The sequence below is a fragment of the Suncus etruscus genome, chromosome 18 (assembly GCF_024139225.1).
Source record: "Suncus etruscus isolate mSunEtr1 chromosome 18, mSunEtr1.pri.cur, whole genome shotgun sequence".
Taxonomy (NCBI): domain Eukaryota; kingdom Metazoa; phylum Chordata; class Mammalia; order Eulipotyphla; family Soricidae; genus Suncus; species Suncus etruscus.
Window position 1 is genome coordinate 63,214,480 of NC_064865.1, and position 18,190 is coordinate 63,232,669.

The following is an 18,190-nucleotide window of genomic DNA, read 5'->3' on the forward strand; positions in this document are numbered from 1 at the left end:
TAGTACAGCGTGGAGGGCGCTTGTCTTGCACACAGCTGGCTTGGGCTGAAACCCCAGCATATCATGGGGGACTCCCCTAAGCAACACCGGAGTGATCCCTGGGTGCAGAGCCAGGAGTCTGCCCTGAGCACTGCGGAGCTTTGCCCTAAAGTAACAAGACGAAATAATAAAGACAAGCAGCCAAGCCCTGGCTGAACATCCCAAACCCACCCCTTTGGCGGAGGCTGCCTCTCCAAGGCCAGCCCAGTTTCCATCTCCAGCATCGACACTGCTTCTGAGGGCCACATTGTCGTTCATGATGTGGAGTGGCACCAAATGGGCTGGGATCCCCGCACCTGCTGGGTGTCTCTGCTGTATGGCTTTGGGTGTTCTGAAGGGTCTGCAGGTGGTCACCAAAAGGCACTTGCTCCTGGTGCTGGGACTCGGCAGTGGGACAGCACTGACCCTGAATGTGAGAGGCCCTGAGTTCCACCCCCTGGGCACCACCAGAGCCCTGGGCCAGGGGTAAGCACGCAAGGGAAGGGAAATTTAATTCAGGGGCCAGAGCAATAGCACAGCAGGGAGGGCCTTTGCCCTACACATGTCTGACCTGGGTTTGATCTCTGGCATCCCACAGGGCCCCGGAGCCACTGCCAGGAGTGATTCCTGAATGCAGAGCCAGGAGTACACTCTGGGAACAGCTGGCTGTGGCCCAAAAAACAAGCAAATAATAATAATATATAAACGTGACTGATAATGTTTAAAGGGCACGTGGCGGCGGAAGGGGTTCACAGAAGGGCTTCTGGCTGAGAATAAGAGGCCCCAGATATGCTGAGGAACCAAGGAGAAGACTGGTGACCCTTTTGGGATGTGGGAGCAGACTAGAAGCACCCTGCAGGATGAGAACAGTGCAGTGAACTGGCTCCTCCAACCTCAGGGGTCCGAACTTCCAAGGAGCCACAGCTCATGCAAGGTACCCAATGCAGGGAACAAGCAGGAAGCGGAGGGGCTGGAGCAATGGCATAGCGGTAGCGTGTTTGCCTGGCATGCTGCCGACCCAGGACGGAGCCATGTTCGATCCCTGGCATTCCGTACGGTGCCGAGCCTGCCAGGAGCCATTTTTGAGTGCAGAGCCAAGAGTAACCCAAGTGCCGCCGGTGTGGTCCAAAAACAAAAACAAAACAAACAAAACCCATCAGAGTGACTGTCCCCCAAAGCTGCTGAGAATATACCCGTCCTGGAGAACAAGCAGGGAAATAGGGTGTCTCAGTCTGGAGCTAAGATTTCCAAGAGATTCCAAGCGCCAAGAGTCCATTTAGTTTCCTCCAGGTGCTCTAACAGGTGGGGAAAATGAGGCCCATAGAAAGGCTCCCCTCTAGTTGACAGCTGTCAGACCCAGAAAACTTCCCAATTAGCTCAGCTAGTGAGATCTGAGGTGGGGCCCAAGGATGGGGCTCCTAGGCTGAAGACTGTGCACAGTGTCCCCTGGAGGTAGGCGCTGGGTGTTACAGTGGGGGCAGTGCAGAGTGCAAACTAAACCTGCCCCCTCCACCCATCAAGTGTCTTTGAAAGCCACTCAGGGTCGGGGGAGGGGAATGGGGAGTTTTGATCAAATCACTTTTGATCTCTGGACTCCCGTATGGTCCCGTGAGCACAGAGCCAGGAGTAATCCCTGAGCATTTCTGGGTGACCTCAAAACAAAACGCCCACGGAGGCAAGGGCCAGTTTTCATCCCTGACACCCCATATGGTCCCCCAAATTCCATCAGGAGTGATCCCAGAGCATACAGAAAGGTACAAAGTAAAAAACAATAACATCGGGGCCGGGTGGTGGCGCTAAAGGTAAGGTGCCTGCCTTGCCTGCGCTAGCCTTGGACGGACCGCGGTTCGATCCCCCGGCGTCCCATATGGTTCCCCCAAGCCAGGAGCAACTTCTGAGCACATAGCCAGGAGTAACCCCTGAGCAGTACCGGGTGTGGCCCAAAAAACAAAAAAAAAAAAAAAAAAAAAAAAAAAAACAAAAACCAAAAAACAATAACATCTAAAAAAGAAATATGGCCCCTCAGCCTGGGCTCCTGTCTTCGGATGTAAGACGCTGAATTTAGAGGATATTTGTCATGCTTGTGGATCTGGTCCTCATCTTGTGGAAGGACAAGGAATTTCCCAGAAGGTCCGAGTTCCCACAGGATCCTGGCACCAGGGCCTGGGGTTGGGGATGGTAAAAACTCTAGAGATAGCACTGTATGGCCACAGGGCCAAGTCCCACTGGCCGCCACACATCCCAGGACAGACGGCCAGCTCTCTACATACGGGTTCAACACTGACGTGCTCTTAAAACGGAGGCGATAGTACACAGGAAGGGTAGTTGCCAGGCATGTGGCTGACCCAGGTTCCAACCCAGCATCACCAGGAATGCACCCTGAGCACAGGTGAGTGGGAAGAGCTGGCCAGGCACAGGAAAGGAGTCTGACCCCACCAGAGAAGTTGGTGGCATCTAGGAGAACGGGCAAAGAGCCCAAGTCCAGACCAAGCATGGCTTGGTCTCAGGTGGATGCATCTGTCTGCAGGGCTGCCCGCCTGCTCCCCTCCAGCATCGCCCGTGACAGGGGACAGAGGGCAGTCTACCGTCTGCTGTCTTTATCCCCTTCCTGACAAGACAGGCCAGTGTCACCGGAGAAAAAAACATGCTGCCTCATCTTTTTTTTTATTTATTCGGGGCCAGAGAACACACAGCAAGCAGGTGTTCGTCTCATGGGGCCCCTCCCAACACGATCACTGGCAACATATAAGGTCCCCAAGGACCAACAGGAGTGGTCCCAAGCTCAGAGGCCAGGAAATGCACTCGTGCAGTGCCAGATGTACCCACCCCCATAATAACAACTTTTTGCATTTACAGCAGCACACGGAACTCATCATCACACCAAGGGTGAGGCACAGGCACCAGAAAGGGTGCTGGGACACAAAACTGAACCAAACCAATCAACCTAGACAACACCCTGCCCAACCCTCGCCGCCTCTTTACTCCCAACAGGGTCGTGGCACCAGCCAACAACAGCAGGGCTCGCCGCCAGCCCTTAGAGCCCCGGACTCCTGCCCCCAACAAGGGCTGGTCCCGCTGCACGGGGGCTGCCCCCTGCTAGAGCCACTGGAGGGGACAGATGCAGATGCCATCTGTAGGGTCGCCCTGTGGCTGAGGCATGTGGAAGATGGCATGGGAGGGGAAGGTGGCAGAGGGGGAATGTGGTGGGGGGTCACGGCGCTGGAAACTACGGGCCCCACGCAAGAACACAAGGCTCCCAGCAGTTCAGGCCCGTCCCTGGGCACCCACAGCACCCAACGAGGACCCCAGCTCTCCCGCTCCTGCCCTGACACCTCTTGCTCCCCCAGGCCTGGGCTTTATTCACAACCTCAGTGCTCTTGGGGGCTACCCTGCCTCACCTGAGCCCCTGAAATCAGCCCTAGGGGGTTCCCAAAACAAAGCCTGGCTGCTGGTCCCAGGGCCTCTGCTGGCCCTGGAAAGTGGCTCAAACCAACTCTGCCCGACTGCCAGAGGGTACAGTGCCACCCAGAGGCCTATCAGTGGCACTGCAGGGACAGCACTGTCCACAGGCCTGTCCAGGACACGGGCTATCTGCCCCTTCTCGTCTTGGCCGTCTTCTCCTTCCGCTTCTTCACATGTTTGGGGGTTTTGTTTTTCCTCTTCTCTCTCTGCGCCTCCTTGACCATCTTTTTCCTTTCCTGTAGAAGGAAAACAGAGCCCTGAAAGGTCCTAGAATGTTGCTCCCCACAGCGCCTCCATAGCTACAGACAGAAAACGGGACAAGAAACTTGACTCAGGGAAGCACCCCCTTTCCCAGCAGCGGCCTGAGGCGGCACTTTGCTCATCAGCTGGAGGCAAGGTTGCCTAGCGGTTAGCACGGTCAAAGCCTGAACCTGACTACCTCTTAGCAGGATCCTGTTTTGGACTCAGCGAACAGCAGGACATGGGCGGGTGACCTCCCTCCCCTGGCTGCAGTGGGGGCTGCCCACTCTAGCCCCAGAACACGCAGCAACCCTGACACGGGGAATCTCCGGGTGCTCGCTGACCTTCTTGTCTAGCTCCACGCCAGCAGCTGGGCCCCTGGGCACAGTCTGGTCCTGCCCATCCGCATCTGAGCCGGAGCCCTCGGAGCTGCCGTCCTCGTCCGACTCGGATCCAGTGTCTTCCTGGGCTGGAGTTTCCAGGAGTGCAGGGACCTGGAGAAAAGCACACCCCATCCTGTCATCCATGCGTATGGAGAGCAGCCATTCAGGGACAAGCTCAGACACCGCTCTACTCTAGGGGGTGGCTCCCACGCAGAGGTCAGGGGCTCAGGACCCCAGGACAGCATAAGGTCCCCTGAGCACCTCTAGGAGTCAGCCCTGATCGCTATCAGCGATGCTTTTTTTTCCCTTGAAGATGGGGACACTGGGTCCGTTGCCGGTCCTAAGGTATTCCTGGTTCCCACAGGTACCTGGGAAGTGACATGGGGTGCTGGGCGGAGCCCGGCCCTGTTACGCAGAGCTGCTCTCAGTGTGCTCAGCCCTGAATTCTGATCACAGAAGGCATTTCTCCCAGGGCAAGGGTACCATCCTACCTTCTGGACTCCGGACAAGTCCTTCTTCAGACCCGTAACTGTCTGGTACAGAACCTGGTGGCAGAGGAAACGGGTCAGCAGGCGGCTCTGGGGGCCTGACACTGTGGGAGTGTGAGGCTGACCCCTTCCTGCCCACTGCCTGCTGTGGCCCAGATACCCATCCCGCCCCCAATGCAGCCCCTGGTCCATGATGTGCAGCCGAAAGCCAGGCGTCCTCGTTGGCCGATCCTGGATCACGGCCCACAGGGTCCCAGCACCCCTTGCCCATTGCGCCTGCCCCAGATGTGGGAGTTGGCATCGATGAACTAGGCGCTCACCGTGTCCTGCTGGGCGCCCAGGGCCTGGTCCTCTTCCTTCAGTTTCAACATCAGGTCCACATCCCGTTCGTAGTGCTTCACGTCTGTCAGTGTCCGGGGGATGTAGGCACGCTTGAATACCTGCACACACACAAGGCACCCTCTGTGCTCCTGGTCTCTGGACACAGGCCCAGAGGCTCCGCTGCAGGGTGAGACCCACGGTGCTCATGCCCCCTTCCCCGCCTGCAGTCTACGATCCTGGGCAGACCAGCAGGATCGGCACTGCATGTAGGCATCATCCCGGTGGAGGACACATCACCACCAAAGTCCTCCACGTGCACTCAGGAATCCCATAAGATCCACTACCACCAGCTGCCGTGTCTATCGGAAGACTCATCCAAGGTCCCACCACGTGCCCCCATTGGCCACCCTCTGCGAGGGACGGGTAAGGGAGTGCCTGCTGGCTGAGGGGGTCTGGAGCCAGATGCATGAGCAACTCCACCCTGAAGTCCTCCATCACCATAGTGACCCCTCAGCAGAGCCACAGGTGGCCCCAAAACAGGGAAAGTTATGGGATGGTTCTGCTCCCATGTTTGACGTGGAAAGAAAAGGGGACGGCCAAAACTAATGGCACGCACTCCTGGACCAGACCAGTACAACCAGGAATTCTGAATCACTGTTCAGTGTTAGTGAGGGTGCTGGTCAGAGGGCCCTGGTCAGTGTGAGGATGCTGGTCAGCACTCCCACCCAGGGGAGAGGGAAGGGAATTTCCTACCTCTTCATCCACACGGTCCTGATTGGACCGCTCCTCCTGGGTGCGCTGAGACGCGATCTCCATGGCCTGGAGGAGAAAGAAGAGCACGGCGTGACTGCTGTACCAGGCATGTGCGCGCATACACACACACACACACACACACACACACACACACACACACACACACACACACACACACACACACGGACCTGCCAGAGGGGGCAACAGTGCAGGGGCGGAAGGGGCCTCAGACGTCACCCGTCCTCTGTTCTGCACACACACACACACACACACACACACACACACGGACCTGCCAGAGGGGGCAACACACACACACACACACACACACACACACACACACACACACACACACACACACACACCTGCACTTTCCTCTCCCCGTACCAGAGAGCTGGGCTCTGAACTCAAGACCACACTGGGTCCTGCCTCCAACACAGCAACTCTCACCAGAGACCTGGCACTGGTGAGGATAGAGCCCTTGGTAGGGACAGACAACTGGGCAGCCACTAAGGAAAGGCCCTGGGCAGCCACTAAGGAAAGGCCGAGGAGATGCCTCAGGGTGGAGGCACCCGCTCCACACAGAAGACACCCAGTACCACACGGTCCTCCAAACACAAAACACAAAGTCGGGAGAAGTGCCTGAACACCACAAGGGGAGGCTCCAAACAAAATAACGAAGTAAGGATGGAAGGATTCAGCCGAACGTGACAAGAGGTGTCAGAGCGCAAGGGTGCATGCGTGAGACAAACATGGCTAACAGTGGCCCATTGGACCACCCTCGTGCTGTGTCACCACGATGAAGAGCGTTAACTCCAGCCATGAATGAGCCCATGAACAGGGTTGCTTGGGGACATGCAGTGCAGAGCACCCCAGCACTGGAGCAGAGGCATGGGTAGAGGCAAGCATTGCTCACCTGAGCCAGGTAGGCGTCAATGTTGTCTGCCGTGATTGAGGGATCTGTGATGAACTCGAAGAGCTCCCGCACCGTCATCACCGCCACATTGTGCTTCAGAAAGAAGTCTGGGCGACGGCAGAGGGACTGTCAGACACCCCCAGACCATCACCACCTCCTCCCTCCTGAGGACAGCTCTGCGCACCATTAACGTTGGCGCAGTCCTTCCGCAGGAACTCCAGGGCGTGCGGGTGGTCATGCTCCACAGCCTGGGAGACGTCGATGATATACACGCCTCCGCCCTGGTACCTGGGGCAGGGGACAGTGAGGTCACATGTAGTTTACCCCGTACTCAGAATGGGATGGATACTGAGGGTCACAAACAACCCCAGAAAATAATGCACTGAAGGAATGTGGCAGGCAGGGGTGGGGTGCATGCAGGCTGGGCAGCATGCAGGAGCCAGGGTGCACTCACAGCATGTTGAACTCGCTGAGGTCAGCGTGCACCAGCCGGGCAGCCTGGTACATGGTCCTCATGTACTCGATGACCTGCAGGTACAGCTCCCTGGCCCTGGACTCTGACAGTGCGACATTCTTCAGGAGTGGAGCTGGCCTGCAGGGACCACAAGGGCTGAGAGGGGCTGCCAGGCATCCCTGCCTCATTAACGGTCAGGGCACCCTGTGCCCCTCATAGCGGGTGACTTGCTCTGGGGGACCAGTGGGCAGCTTATGTACATGCACACATCTGCAAGGGCAATAGTACCTGTGGAAAGCCTGGGGACCAACAAGGCACAGGAGTGGAATGGGCATGGGCAGTGAGTGCACTGCCTGGCTGCATGCCCGCAGCTCAGGGATCCACCAAATTTGCGCAGAGGACTTGCACTCAGATGACCGCACTCACTCGAGACAGGAGTGTCTCAAATGTGCTGCCAGGATGGCTCAAGGGCAGGAGCACGCAAGAGCTGAAAGCTCAGCCCTAGAGCCCCGAGGTCCCTAAGCACCGCCAGCTGTGGCCCCAAGCCTGGGAAAATCCTATCCAGACTATTTCAGCGTCACACTACAGAGACCAGCCCCACACGCAGACACACAGACACCAGACAGACAGTGGAAACGGAGTGTAAGGGTAACGGAGCTCAGACTCCACAAGTCCACAAGTGGGCAGCGGAAGCGGGTCACGTCACGCCCGCCAAGAACCACAGGACCGAGGCAACATGGACCCAGGACATAATGGTGGAGAGCCCAGCTCCACCATCACCTGCTGGAATATTCGAATCTGTTCTTCAGGAGCAGAAACCAAGAGCAGCATCACACCAGCCAGACTACACTGACCTGTGTTCCCCTCCAACTTTCTGTTTACCCCACCTGGAGGGGCTGCTGCTGGGAAGAAAGAATGTCTTTCTTCTGGCTGGCTGGCGGGAGGGGGTGTGAGATGAAGCAGTCATAACAAGGATGGATGGAGGGCAGCTGAAAACCGATGGAGGAGGCTGTTTAAAAATTGCTTAGCTTGGGGCTGGAGGGATAGCACAGCCGTAAGATGTCTGCCTTGCACACAGCCGATCCAGGATGGATGATGGTTCAACTCCCGAAATCCCATATAGTTCAGGAGTAACCTGAGTGCCGCCAGGTGTGACCCCCAAAAAACTGCTTAGCTTGGGGACGGAGAAATAGTGCAGTGGTAGAAGGTTTGCCTTGCAAGCGGTCCACCCAGGACAGGTGGTTCGAATCCCAGCATCCCATATGGTCCCCGGTGCCTGCCAGGGGCGATTTCTGAGCGCAGAGTCAGGAGTAACCCGAGCACCGCCGAGTATGACCCAAAAGCCAAAAAGAAAAAAAAAATTGCTTAACTTACAAGCCACATGGTGAAATGCACATGGCGGTTAGGGACCTGTAATAAAGCTGGGTATCTCCTGAAACTTCAGCTGACTGCCCGTGGGTCACGTGGGTCATTTCTCTGTCGTTAACCTGCAACCGGCCAAAGGGGCTACAGGCACCGAGTTGAGCCAAGAAAGGCCTCACCCCCCAACCCTAGGACTTTATATTTTGTATTTGTCCAACAAACTGAACAGTGTTTGGGACCCCAGGAGCCCTCGGTGGTGCTTGACAGGTCGGGCAGGTAGGTGGCTAGGTACAACGGTGCTTGCAGGGCAGAGCACGTGGTACCATGTTGAGCTAGGGCTGGGTACCTAAAAGCACACACAATGTCCCCCGGACTCCAGCGCTGCTTCCCAGCCTGAGGAGCATCATTCATCACATGGAACCGACATGCACAAGAGACGCACAAACAAGCAGCTGATTCCAAACTGGGCTGATGACCCGCATAGATACACAAGCCGGCCACGTGAAAGCTGCTCCATCCACACAGTCCTCCGGCCTCCCACAGGTTGGCGGGAATAAGGCAGAACAAGTGGGGAATGAGGCAGGCACCACACCCCGCCCCAATGCCCACTGTGGTTTCCTAGTGTCTCTGTGTGACACTAATGAGGGAGGAGCCAAAGGGACAAAGGGAGAAGGGCTGACCCCAGAATCGGGAGGAGTAAAGCCCTGATTGAGGCCTGAGCACAGCTGATGGGGAGGAGGGGAGAGCTCCAGGGCTGGGCTAAGTGTTACCTTAGGTGGCTAAGAGGACAGCAGGGGCAGGTGCTCCAGCCACACAGTTACAGACAGAGATAAATGCCTAAGAGTTAAGGTGCATGTACTGCGTGTCTCCAACTTGGCTCAATCCCTGACCCTGCACGTCCAGGAGTGAACAGGCAGGAGTAAGCCTTCATAACTGCCGGAAGTGACACCACCCCCTCCCAGGAGGAACTTACAAGAGCTTGGGACAAAGGCGTGGTGCAGTGGGGTCCAACCCCAGGACCCCGCCACACACATGAGCAGGCACTGGTCTCTCCGTCGCCTACTTACATGTCATCTTTCCCGATGAAACCCATGACTAGGACATGGCTTCTCAGCAGGACAGGCTCTGGGCACGGGATCCCGGCAGTGTTGAGCCTGGAATGAGGGAAGGGGGAGCAGTGAAGGCAGGGCCATGGCTACGCCAGTTCATACTAGGTAGCACCATGCCTCAGGCACATCCTGTCTGTCAGGGCAACCACCGGAGCCGGACAATGAGGGACAACAGAGGGGCAGACAGCTGGGGTGCAGAGACTGTGGAATGGGCACTGCCGCTAGAACTGACACGGGCTCAGCTAGCTGAAGGGCGGCATTACCCACTGGACTGTGAACCTAGGCCTCACCCCAGTACCTGAGTCCCCAAATACCTCAGTGTAGCCCTGGAGAAGCCCAAGGACTGCTGGAGACATAATGGTACCACAAGGGGAATACTTAGCCCCTCTTGGCCCTCACAGAAAATCTCTCCCCACCTCTTTCCATCTCCCCTTGAAGTGAGCCCAGCTGGCCGGCTCGGCCTCCCAAGACAGCCCAGGACACAGCCTGCATGCACAGTGGAGGTGGCGACAGAGCCAAGAAGGTTCTGCCCTGACAGGAAGCTGCTGTGACCCAGTGCCTCCCAGTGCGAGGCCCCAAGGGCACGTGGGACGGAGCTCACAGTCTGCCCTGCCCTGGGAGGGCTCCACGAACACTTACCTGATCAAGTTCCTCATCTCCTTCTCTGCCCACGTTCTCACCATCTTGCGGGGGTTCCCTCTGCAGTAGCCGTGCCGGAACCTTGAGGGAGAGACTCGGTGAGCCTGGCACCCGTGGGGAGGTCATCGGACCCTCAACCGGGCATTTACTGAACTCCGGCTCACCTGAACTCCCCGCTGACGTACTTGTCGCGGTCCTTGAACACCAGGATGGAAGTCTTATAGATTTTGATGGCTCTGCTCTCGCCAGCTGCTGTACGCGCATGGTACACGTTCGCCTGGCACGCGCCACCAGAGGGAAGCAATGGAGGCAACATCAGTGTCTCTCAGAGCTCCGGCTCCAGAGGAGGCGGCCCACATGCAACATACTGTCACACTTCAAACACACACACCCACACACCAGCAGAGCTCACACTCCCTCTCTCACTCACACACACACACATTGTCTCTCTCACCTCTTTCCCAGTGCTGATGCAGCCATTAATCTCTGATATAATGCCTCGAGTCAGCATCTTGAATAAAATCATTCGGGTTCTGGGATCCAGGACCTGAAGACAGAGAGACCCAACCCCACTTTAGTAAACTCACCCCACTTCCTGCTGCTTCTCATGGGCGGAATGAGGCGCTGTGCAGCGTCCCTGCCGGACCCATGTCAATGGAAACCAGGCCAAAGGAGTGGAGACACCCAATACGGCTGCTGGGCCCTGGACAGCGACACCGTGCCATGGTCCTGTCCCCCAACACTACTTCCCTGTGCCCCAGCATGGCACCATCCACACACTGCCCATGTGTCTGTGTGTGTCTGGGCATCGCACCACTATTTTGACCTTGCAAACAGACGTGGGCATGCGAGTCACAAGCCTAAAAGCATTTACCTTCCCCCAGGGGAGACAACCCTCTTCAGAAAGGAGACATGAAGGGTCAGGGCATCTGGGAGTGGAGTCCGCACAGGCTAAATGCAACCCCAAATGTTTGCAGAAAGGGCTGCAAGCAGGAACAGGAAGGAGCTGACGGCGCAGATGGGAACTCGGGGAGGAACATCCAAAAGGCCATTTGATCTCCTCAGCAGCTCCTGGCCCCTGACAGAGACCCTGAGCCTGTACTCCAGAGTTGGGGTGGTTGACGGTCAGTTTGTGAGGAGTGAAGCAGCAGCAGAGCAGAAAGCTTGCAAAACCAATCCGAGAAGAGGCTGAGGCGGGGTATAGACACCGTTTGGGGTGGCTGCCACCCACAGCAGAGTTCAGGGCCCACACAGTGCCAGGACTGACTCAATGCCTCGGCCATGGAAGTCACTCTCACAGCTCCATCTGTCAGCCCACACCAACCTACACTCTCAGACGACCTATAGCCAGGCCAGGACAATGAGCAGAGCCAAGGAGCTCCTAGCAAAGGGGGTTACTTCCACTGACATCCAAGACAGGCGCAGGGAAAGGGTGGGTGACAGGACAAGGGGCACCTGCCTGCCTAGTCCCATAGCTCTGCCCTGGGGATCCCTGGCTGTCCCCCCAAAGTGCAGGGGCTCAGAGGAGACAGTACCTGCTCCACGGTGGCTCTGTCCGCCTTGTCTTTGATGCGGTACCTGCCGAACAGAAAGGGACAGGGACATGACACACGGTGGAGGCCAGGTCAGGCCACACACTCCTGCAAGCTCAAATGCACCATCTCAAACACTCAAACTCAAACACACACACACACACACACACACACACACACACGCCATACACTCCTGCAAGCTCAAATGTACCATCTCAAACACTCAAACTCAAACACACACACACACACACACACAGGCCACACACTCCTGCAAGCTCAAATGCACCATCTCAAACCAACACGCACGCACGCCTCCCTCCAGAAAAGCCACAGTGCCTGACCCCTCAGCACAAAGAGCTCAGCCCCATGGACAAGTCCCGCCAGCTGTCTGCTCCTGGTCACCCTCTGCCCACCAGGCACCGTTGTGTGCCTGGGCCAGGTCTGCGGGCACAAACAGTGCTCAGCTTCGGCCCCATCTAGTGCTCACTCCTCCCCACTTGTCTGAATTACACCAGCAGCAGAATCACACGGTCCCAGAAACTTTACCAATCCCCGAGAATATGGCTTTACCCGAAGGTCATTACACTGTCTCTCAGCCAGCGGTATCTCGACCCAAATGCTACTCAACTGATGGAAAGTTCCAGTCACACTTTACAGATTCCTGCTGTAAAGCGGCTGCACTTACAGATCGGCTTCCTTCTGCCTCGACTTCTCAGTGACCTTATTCATGACGGAATCCGTAACGTTTAGCTTATCTAAAAACAGGAAAAAGTCACAACGTAAAAAACACCTAAGACGAAGACATGACTAAATTCAGACCAGTTGGAGGTCTGAAGAAGAGGTACTTCTCTTTTTTGGGTGACACCACCAGTGATGCTCAGGGCTGACTCCTGGCTATGCACTCAAAAATCATTCCCAGTGGGCTCGGGGACCATACGGGATGTTGGGGATCAAGCCTGGGCTTGATGCATGCAAGGCAAGCTCCCTGCCCACTGTGCCTTCACTGTGGCCCCACATGCCCTTCTTTCTCCACTCCCGACGTGCCTCATCGGACTTAGAACAGGTCTAGCTACAAAGGCTTTGCTTTGGATCAGCACATGGCAGTGGGACATGGTCCCCAGGTCTTCCAGACCTGCACTCAGCTGAGCTGTTTCAGGAACAAAAACACTGCGGTTGGATTTGTTTTCCTTGGGCTGGTGCTTGGCAGTGCTTAGGTGTTGTCAAGCACACATAAAATCACCTCACTTTTTCCTTTCGCCTTTTAAATGCCTTTAATTACGTCAACACTGACCTTCAGGTGATTTATATTAAACTCTGGCTAATAAAAGTGACAGAGAAAGCAGAAAAGAAAAAAAAAAGAGAAGCTCGGCTGACTCAGGTAGGATTTAAAATGCCGCTCAACACCCCTGGTTGAAAATGCACTTTTTCTTTTTTTTTTTGTTTTGTTTTGTTTTTCGGGCCACACCCATTTGATGATCAGGGGTTACTCCTGGCTAAGCGCTCAGAAATTGCCCCTGGCTTGGGGGGACCATATGGGACGGCGGGGGATCGAACCGCAGTAGCGATCTTTCCTTGGCTTGTGCTTCCAAGATAGACACCTTACCTCTAGCGCCACCTTGCCGGCCCCTGAAAATGCACTTTTTCTGTGACTGTATGCTTTCCTGTGTGACACTGCAAGCTGAGAACCCACACTCAGGACTTACTCCTAACTCTGCGCTCATAAATTACTCTCGGCGATGCTCAGGGGACCCTAAGGAAGGCCCACAATTGAACCTGGGCCAGCTGTATACAAGGCAAGTGGCCTCCCGCTGTGCTATTCCTCAGCCTTTGCAGCCAAGAGTACTCACTTCCAGGGCAGCTAAGGCCCTCAGATTCTGAGGAAAGGGGGACTCTCCCCTTTCTGGGCTTCACTGCAGACACTGCCAGTGCCCTGGGCCGCAGCAACACAACTGTCAGCTCATTTGGAAGGAAGCTGTGCCCTGTGCAGCCGAGCTGGTTCCCAGGCCATGGCCCTCTGGGGGTGACCCACACGGGGCTTCGGAAACTCCTCAACCTGAAGGGAGATGTGCTCGTAGCAGATCTTTAGGTCATGGCAGATCTCATGAGCAGTCCGCCCCCGGGGACCCTTACACATCTACCTGCCCAGCACCCCCATTTCCAGAGCCTGAGCCGAGGAGTAGCTGGATGAGACACTAGAAGCTTCATCTTTGGGGGGGCCCATAGCTGCTCAGGGATTACTTCTGGCTATGCACTGAGAAATCACTCCTGGCTTGGGGATTATATGGGACGTCGGGGGATCAAATCACGTTCCATCCTGGGTTAGCCGCATGCACGGCAAATGCCCTACCACTATGCCACCACTCTAGTCCCAAACTTTGTCTTTTTTTTTTTGGTTTTTGGGTCACACCCAGCAATGCTCAGGGGTACTCCTGTCTCTGTGCTCAAAAATCGCTCCTGGCTGGCTCGAGGGACCATATGGGATGCCAGGATTCGAATCACTGTCTGTCCTGTCTTGGCTTCGTGCAAGGCAAACACCCTACTGCTGTGCTACCTCTCCAGCCCAAACTTCCTCATCTTTTAACTTTTTGTCCAGATAGCACAAGAAAAACATCTCAAAAACTCACCGAGGTTGATCTTGTTCTCAAATTTCCGCAGGACTTTGTCTGCTGGGGTGGACATCCTGGATGAGTTGCAACTGGCAGCCTGAGGATTTGCCTGGAAGAAACGAGTGGTACAGTCATGGCACAAAGGGCAAGCACCTCAGCCTGTGAGAGGGCAGCAGTGCTTGGAGGAAGATGCCAAAGATAAGCATGATTCGCCAAGTCTGCAAGGGCAGGAGCCTTTTGTGTGCCCTTAGCCTGGCCCACAACCATAATTCTTATTTCCCAGTATTGTTCTAACTACCACTGATTTGCATGCTGTTGATGACAAGGTTTCCGGCCTCTCCTTTTGCCTCAGTATCCCCTCCTTCATGCTCCCCAGCTCACTTTGAGAAAGTCATTATTTCCTCAAAAAAGACCAACTCTGGGGCCAGTGAGGTGGTGCTAGAGGTAAGGTGTCTGCCTTGCAAGTGCTAGGTTCGATCCCCCGGTGTCCCATATGGTCCCCCCAAGCCAGGGGCAATTTCTCAGCGCTTAGCCAGGAGTAACCCCTGAGCATCAAATGGGTGTGGCAAAAAAAAAAACACAAAAAGGGGGGGGCAGGAAGGTGGCGCTAGAGGTAAGGTGTCTGCCTTACAAGCGCTAGCGTAGGACGGACCGTGGACCGAGGTTCAATCCCTTGGTGTCCCATATGGTCCCCCCCAAGCCAGGGGCGATTTCTAAGCGCATAGCCCTAGCCCCTGAGCGTCAAATGGGAGTGGCCCAAAAACAAAACAAAAAACAAACAAACAAAAGACCAACTCTGGAGGCCATGTTATCTGGAGATAACATGGAGGTAAGGTGTTTGCCTTGCATGTAGAAGGATAGTGGTTCAAATCCTGGCATCCCATATGGTTCCCTGAGCCTGCCAGGAAGATTTCTGAGCCTAGAGCCAGGAGTAACCCCTTGCTGCCAGGTGTGGCCCAAAAACCAAAAAAAAAAAAAGAAATAAAGAAAAGAAAAAACCCAACTCTGTTACTAACTGCTGATATATAGATTGATCTGGAAAGCATCAACCAAGTACAGTCAGAACAAGAGGGACTAACATGGAATGCTTTGAAATAGGTCAGTGACAGTGAGATGGGATGTGGGATGTGGGATGTAGGAACTGATAAGGACATGAAATAGCCATGTACTAGTGCCCACTGCTGTGCTCTCGCTATGGCCCACCTCAATTTATTTCCTAGTTTGATGGACGTAGATGGGAAACAGACCTTAACACTGAACAGTGGGGGGTTGACACCAGCCTTGCACTGAATTCAGAGGGGAGAGGCTGTGGCTGAGCCACAGTGAACCACAGAAGCAGAGAGTTGGGCTCACAGGGCAGCAGGTGGGCAGTTGAGTTGAGTGTTCCACAATCCCCAAAGAGGGAGAGGGATTCCCATGCCCCCTGTCCAGCTAGGACAAGAGATGCCGATCCAGCAGCAATTCTAATGCAGGAAATCTACGAACAGTTGGGAAGAAATAGCAGGCAAGAAACTAACACCGCAAGCTGTGCACCCAGAAACTAGTCGCTTCACCATGTGAAACCACGAGCTACCTCCAGGCTGCCTGAATAGCCTTTATTGAGATAAATTAAACCCACCCCCAAGGAGATTGGATATTGGAAATTTTCCCCATTGGAGGCAATGGGGAAACATCTTTTTAACAGGAAAACCAAAGGAACCAATCGAGAGACACCTAAGCCGAAGGCAATATGAGGGCCAATCCAAAGGCCTCTACCAACAAGCAGGCACAGCTCTGGACTGCTGCCAACAGTCACTAAGATGAAAAGCTAACGCCTGAACCATCTCCTGGCTCTGAAGACCTTCACCTTTTCAGTTACATGTCATTTTAAAATAAGTTTTCAATTTGGGCCAGAAGAGATCATACAGAAGGCAACCTGGGCCAGGCCCCAGACCATGAAGCTGGCAACCAACCTGTGGGATGTTCCTGCCACTGCATCCGTGAGCTCTAGTGAGTCGGCCCAGGCCATCGTCCCAGTCCCAGTCGTCATCATCATCGTCTTCGTCATAGTTGTCCTCCTCATCCTCCTCCTCCTTTCCTCTGCCCCACGGCTCATCTCTGGCACTGTCTGTGAGGGCTTCAATAAGTGTGTCTGCTTCCCCGGGGACCGTCCTCAGGCCCATCTTCTCACTAGAAGACAAACTACCTGAGAGGTCAGCACAGCAACAACTTAACAGGGAAAACAGACTGAGTCCGCCCAGTCCCCCAGCCCTCTTCCCCATGGAGCATGGCTACCCACAGAGCTGGAGCAGCAGGAGTGTACTTGCCGGCTCTGCTTGCAGGAAAAAAAAAAAAAAAAAACCCTGGTGAGCCACGACAGTGGAGAGACCCATCTGAGCAGGCACAAGAGTGACAACATCCACAGATAGGCCTTCGCCTGACCCCAGAACCAGGCCATTAGGCCACAGCAGAAGCCACAGAGCTCTGGGCTACCCTGAGAATACCGGGAGCCTACTCGGGCCCTGGGGAAACGGAGCTCCCAACACTGCAGCACAATGACAGGCAAACTGCACAGACAGCTAGTCACTAAGGATGCTGACACTGTCTCCTTCAGAGTTGCCTAGGGGTCTAGGGGTTTTTGTATTTTGCCCCCCCCCCCCCATCCAGCAATGCTCAGAGGTTATCCTGGCTCTGTATTTAAGAATCACTCCAGGTGGTGCTCAGGGGGTCCATCTAGGATGCTAAGGATCACACTCAGGTAGGCTGTGTAAGACGAACTCCCTCCCCGCTGTCCTATTGCTTCAGCCCCCTGGAGCTGGTGGTTTTACAAAGATCTTCATCTGACTAAACAGTTATGTCTGCAAGAACGGTGAAAATAGGTTCTCCTCTGCACATGACAAGACAGCCCACTTCCAGAGAGTACGAGCTGGCAGTGAAACAGGGCAGTGGCTCCCAGGGGCGGGGCACCTCCCCTTGGGGTGCTAGAACCAGGGGGCCGCTGGAAGGCTCTGAGTGGTTCTTTCAGTTTTGCTTTGCACCGGTGCCCTCCTTAGAGCCCCAACAGGGGCACCCCGGCGCACAGCAGGTGTGGCCCTAAAAGAACGATCAGGAGCGGGAAAGCCAAAGGGAGCTTCCCTACCTTCATTCTAGCCCGGGTCCAGTAAAGAACCCCGGGAACAAACCAACACACGCCTGTCGAGAACGAGGGCGAGTTGCCCGGGGAATCCCGACAGTCCGTCCAGCTGAGCTTGCCGAGGGGCCTTGTTGTCCCCTTCCTCTCCCTGGTGCTCCAGGAGGCCTCCCCGAGGAGGTGCGGCCAGCGCCTCCGGTGGTCGCTGGGGGGCGGCCTCGACCCCCCCCACCCCCCGTCCCCGGCCTTCCTTGGCCCCTTCTACCAGCTCCGGGCCCCACTTTCTCGGCAGGATGCCCGGGTCACCCCCAGTTGCCCGACCACCCGGGGCCAAGCGGATCTGGCCAGAGGCGCACCGGGCTCCATCCCAGCTCCGGGCCCGTGGCCAGACGGCGCTGCCCGGGGGCCTGCGGGGGCACCGGGGTCGGGGGCACCTGTCGGAGGAGTCCGCGTCGTCGAACTGCCCGGGCACCGCCTGGCTCAGCAGCACCCGCCGGGAGGCCATGGCTGCTCCGGGAGCGGCAGCAGCAAGAGCGCGGGGCTGGAGCGGGGACGAGTCGAGCTGAGCAACCGCCGTCCGCGGGACCCGGTCCGTCCCCGCAACCCCGATCCCGCAACACGAGCGGCCGCCACCCACGAGGACCAGCCACCGCGCGCCCCGGCCGGAAGTCCCGGCTGCCGGAAGCACGAGTGCTCCGACCGGAAGTCCCGCCCGGTGTTAGTCCCGTCTCGCGCCCCGGCCGGAAGTCTCGGCTACCGGAAGCACGAGCGCCCCGACCGGAAGCCCCGACGGTGTTAGTC

General features: G+C 56.1%; 2 protein-coding genes across 2 annotated transcripts in view; one reads left to right on the plus strand and one right to left on the minus strand.

The window, feature by feature from the left end:
- The window catches only part of SLC35B3 (solute carrier family 35 member B3), a 301,880-nt gene that overhangs the window by 232,127 nt on the left and 51,563 nt on the right, over window positions 1-18,190 (plus strand). The window lies entirely within an intron of this gene.
- RIOK1 (RIO kinase 1) lies at window positions 2,988-17,971 on the minus strand. The gene is made up of 17 exons (XM_049764960.1): window positions 17,824-17,971; window positions 16,233-16,449; window positions 14,299-14,389; window positions 12,360-12,429; window positions 11,678-11,720; window positions 10,597-10,689; window positions 10,307-10,419; window positions 10,143-10,223; window positions 9,462-9,548; window positions 7,033-7,170; window positions 6,763-6,866; window positions 6,579-6,685; window positions 5,666-5,731; window positions 4,912-5,031; window positions 4,595-4,648; window positions 4,065-4,214; window positions 2,988-3,716 (listed from the first exon to the last, which is right to left on the minus strand). Exons 1-17 carry the CDS (start codon window positions 17,892-17,894, stop codon window positions 3,606-3,608), a joined length of 1,716 nt encoding a protein of 571 aa, XP_049620917.1. The 5' UTR covers window positions 17,895-17,971; the 3' UTR covers window positions 2,988-3,605.

Coding starts and splice junctions, on each gene's coding strand:
- RIOK1 (XM_049764960.1), bottom strand. CDS start 17,894: ATGGCCTCCCGGCGGGTGCTGCTGAGCCAGGCGGTGCCCGGGCAGTTC. Junction 12,430..14,298: donor TGAGAACAAGATCAACCTCG/GTGAGTTTTTGA, acceptor TCCTGTTTTTAG/ATAAGCTAAACGTTACGGAT. Junction 10,690..11,677: donor ACAGAGCCACCGTGGAGCAG/GTACTGTCTCCT, acceptor CTCTGTCTTCAG/GTCCTGGATCCCAGAACCCG.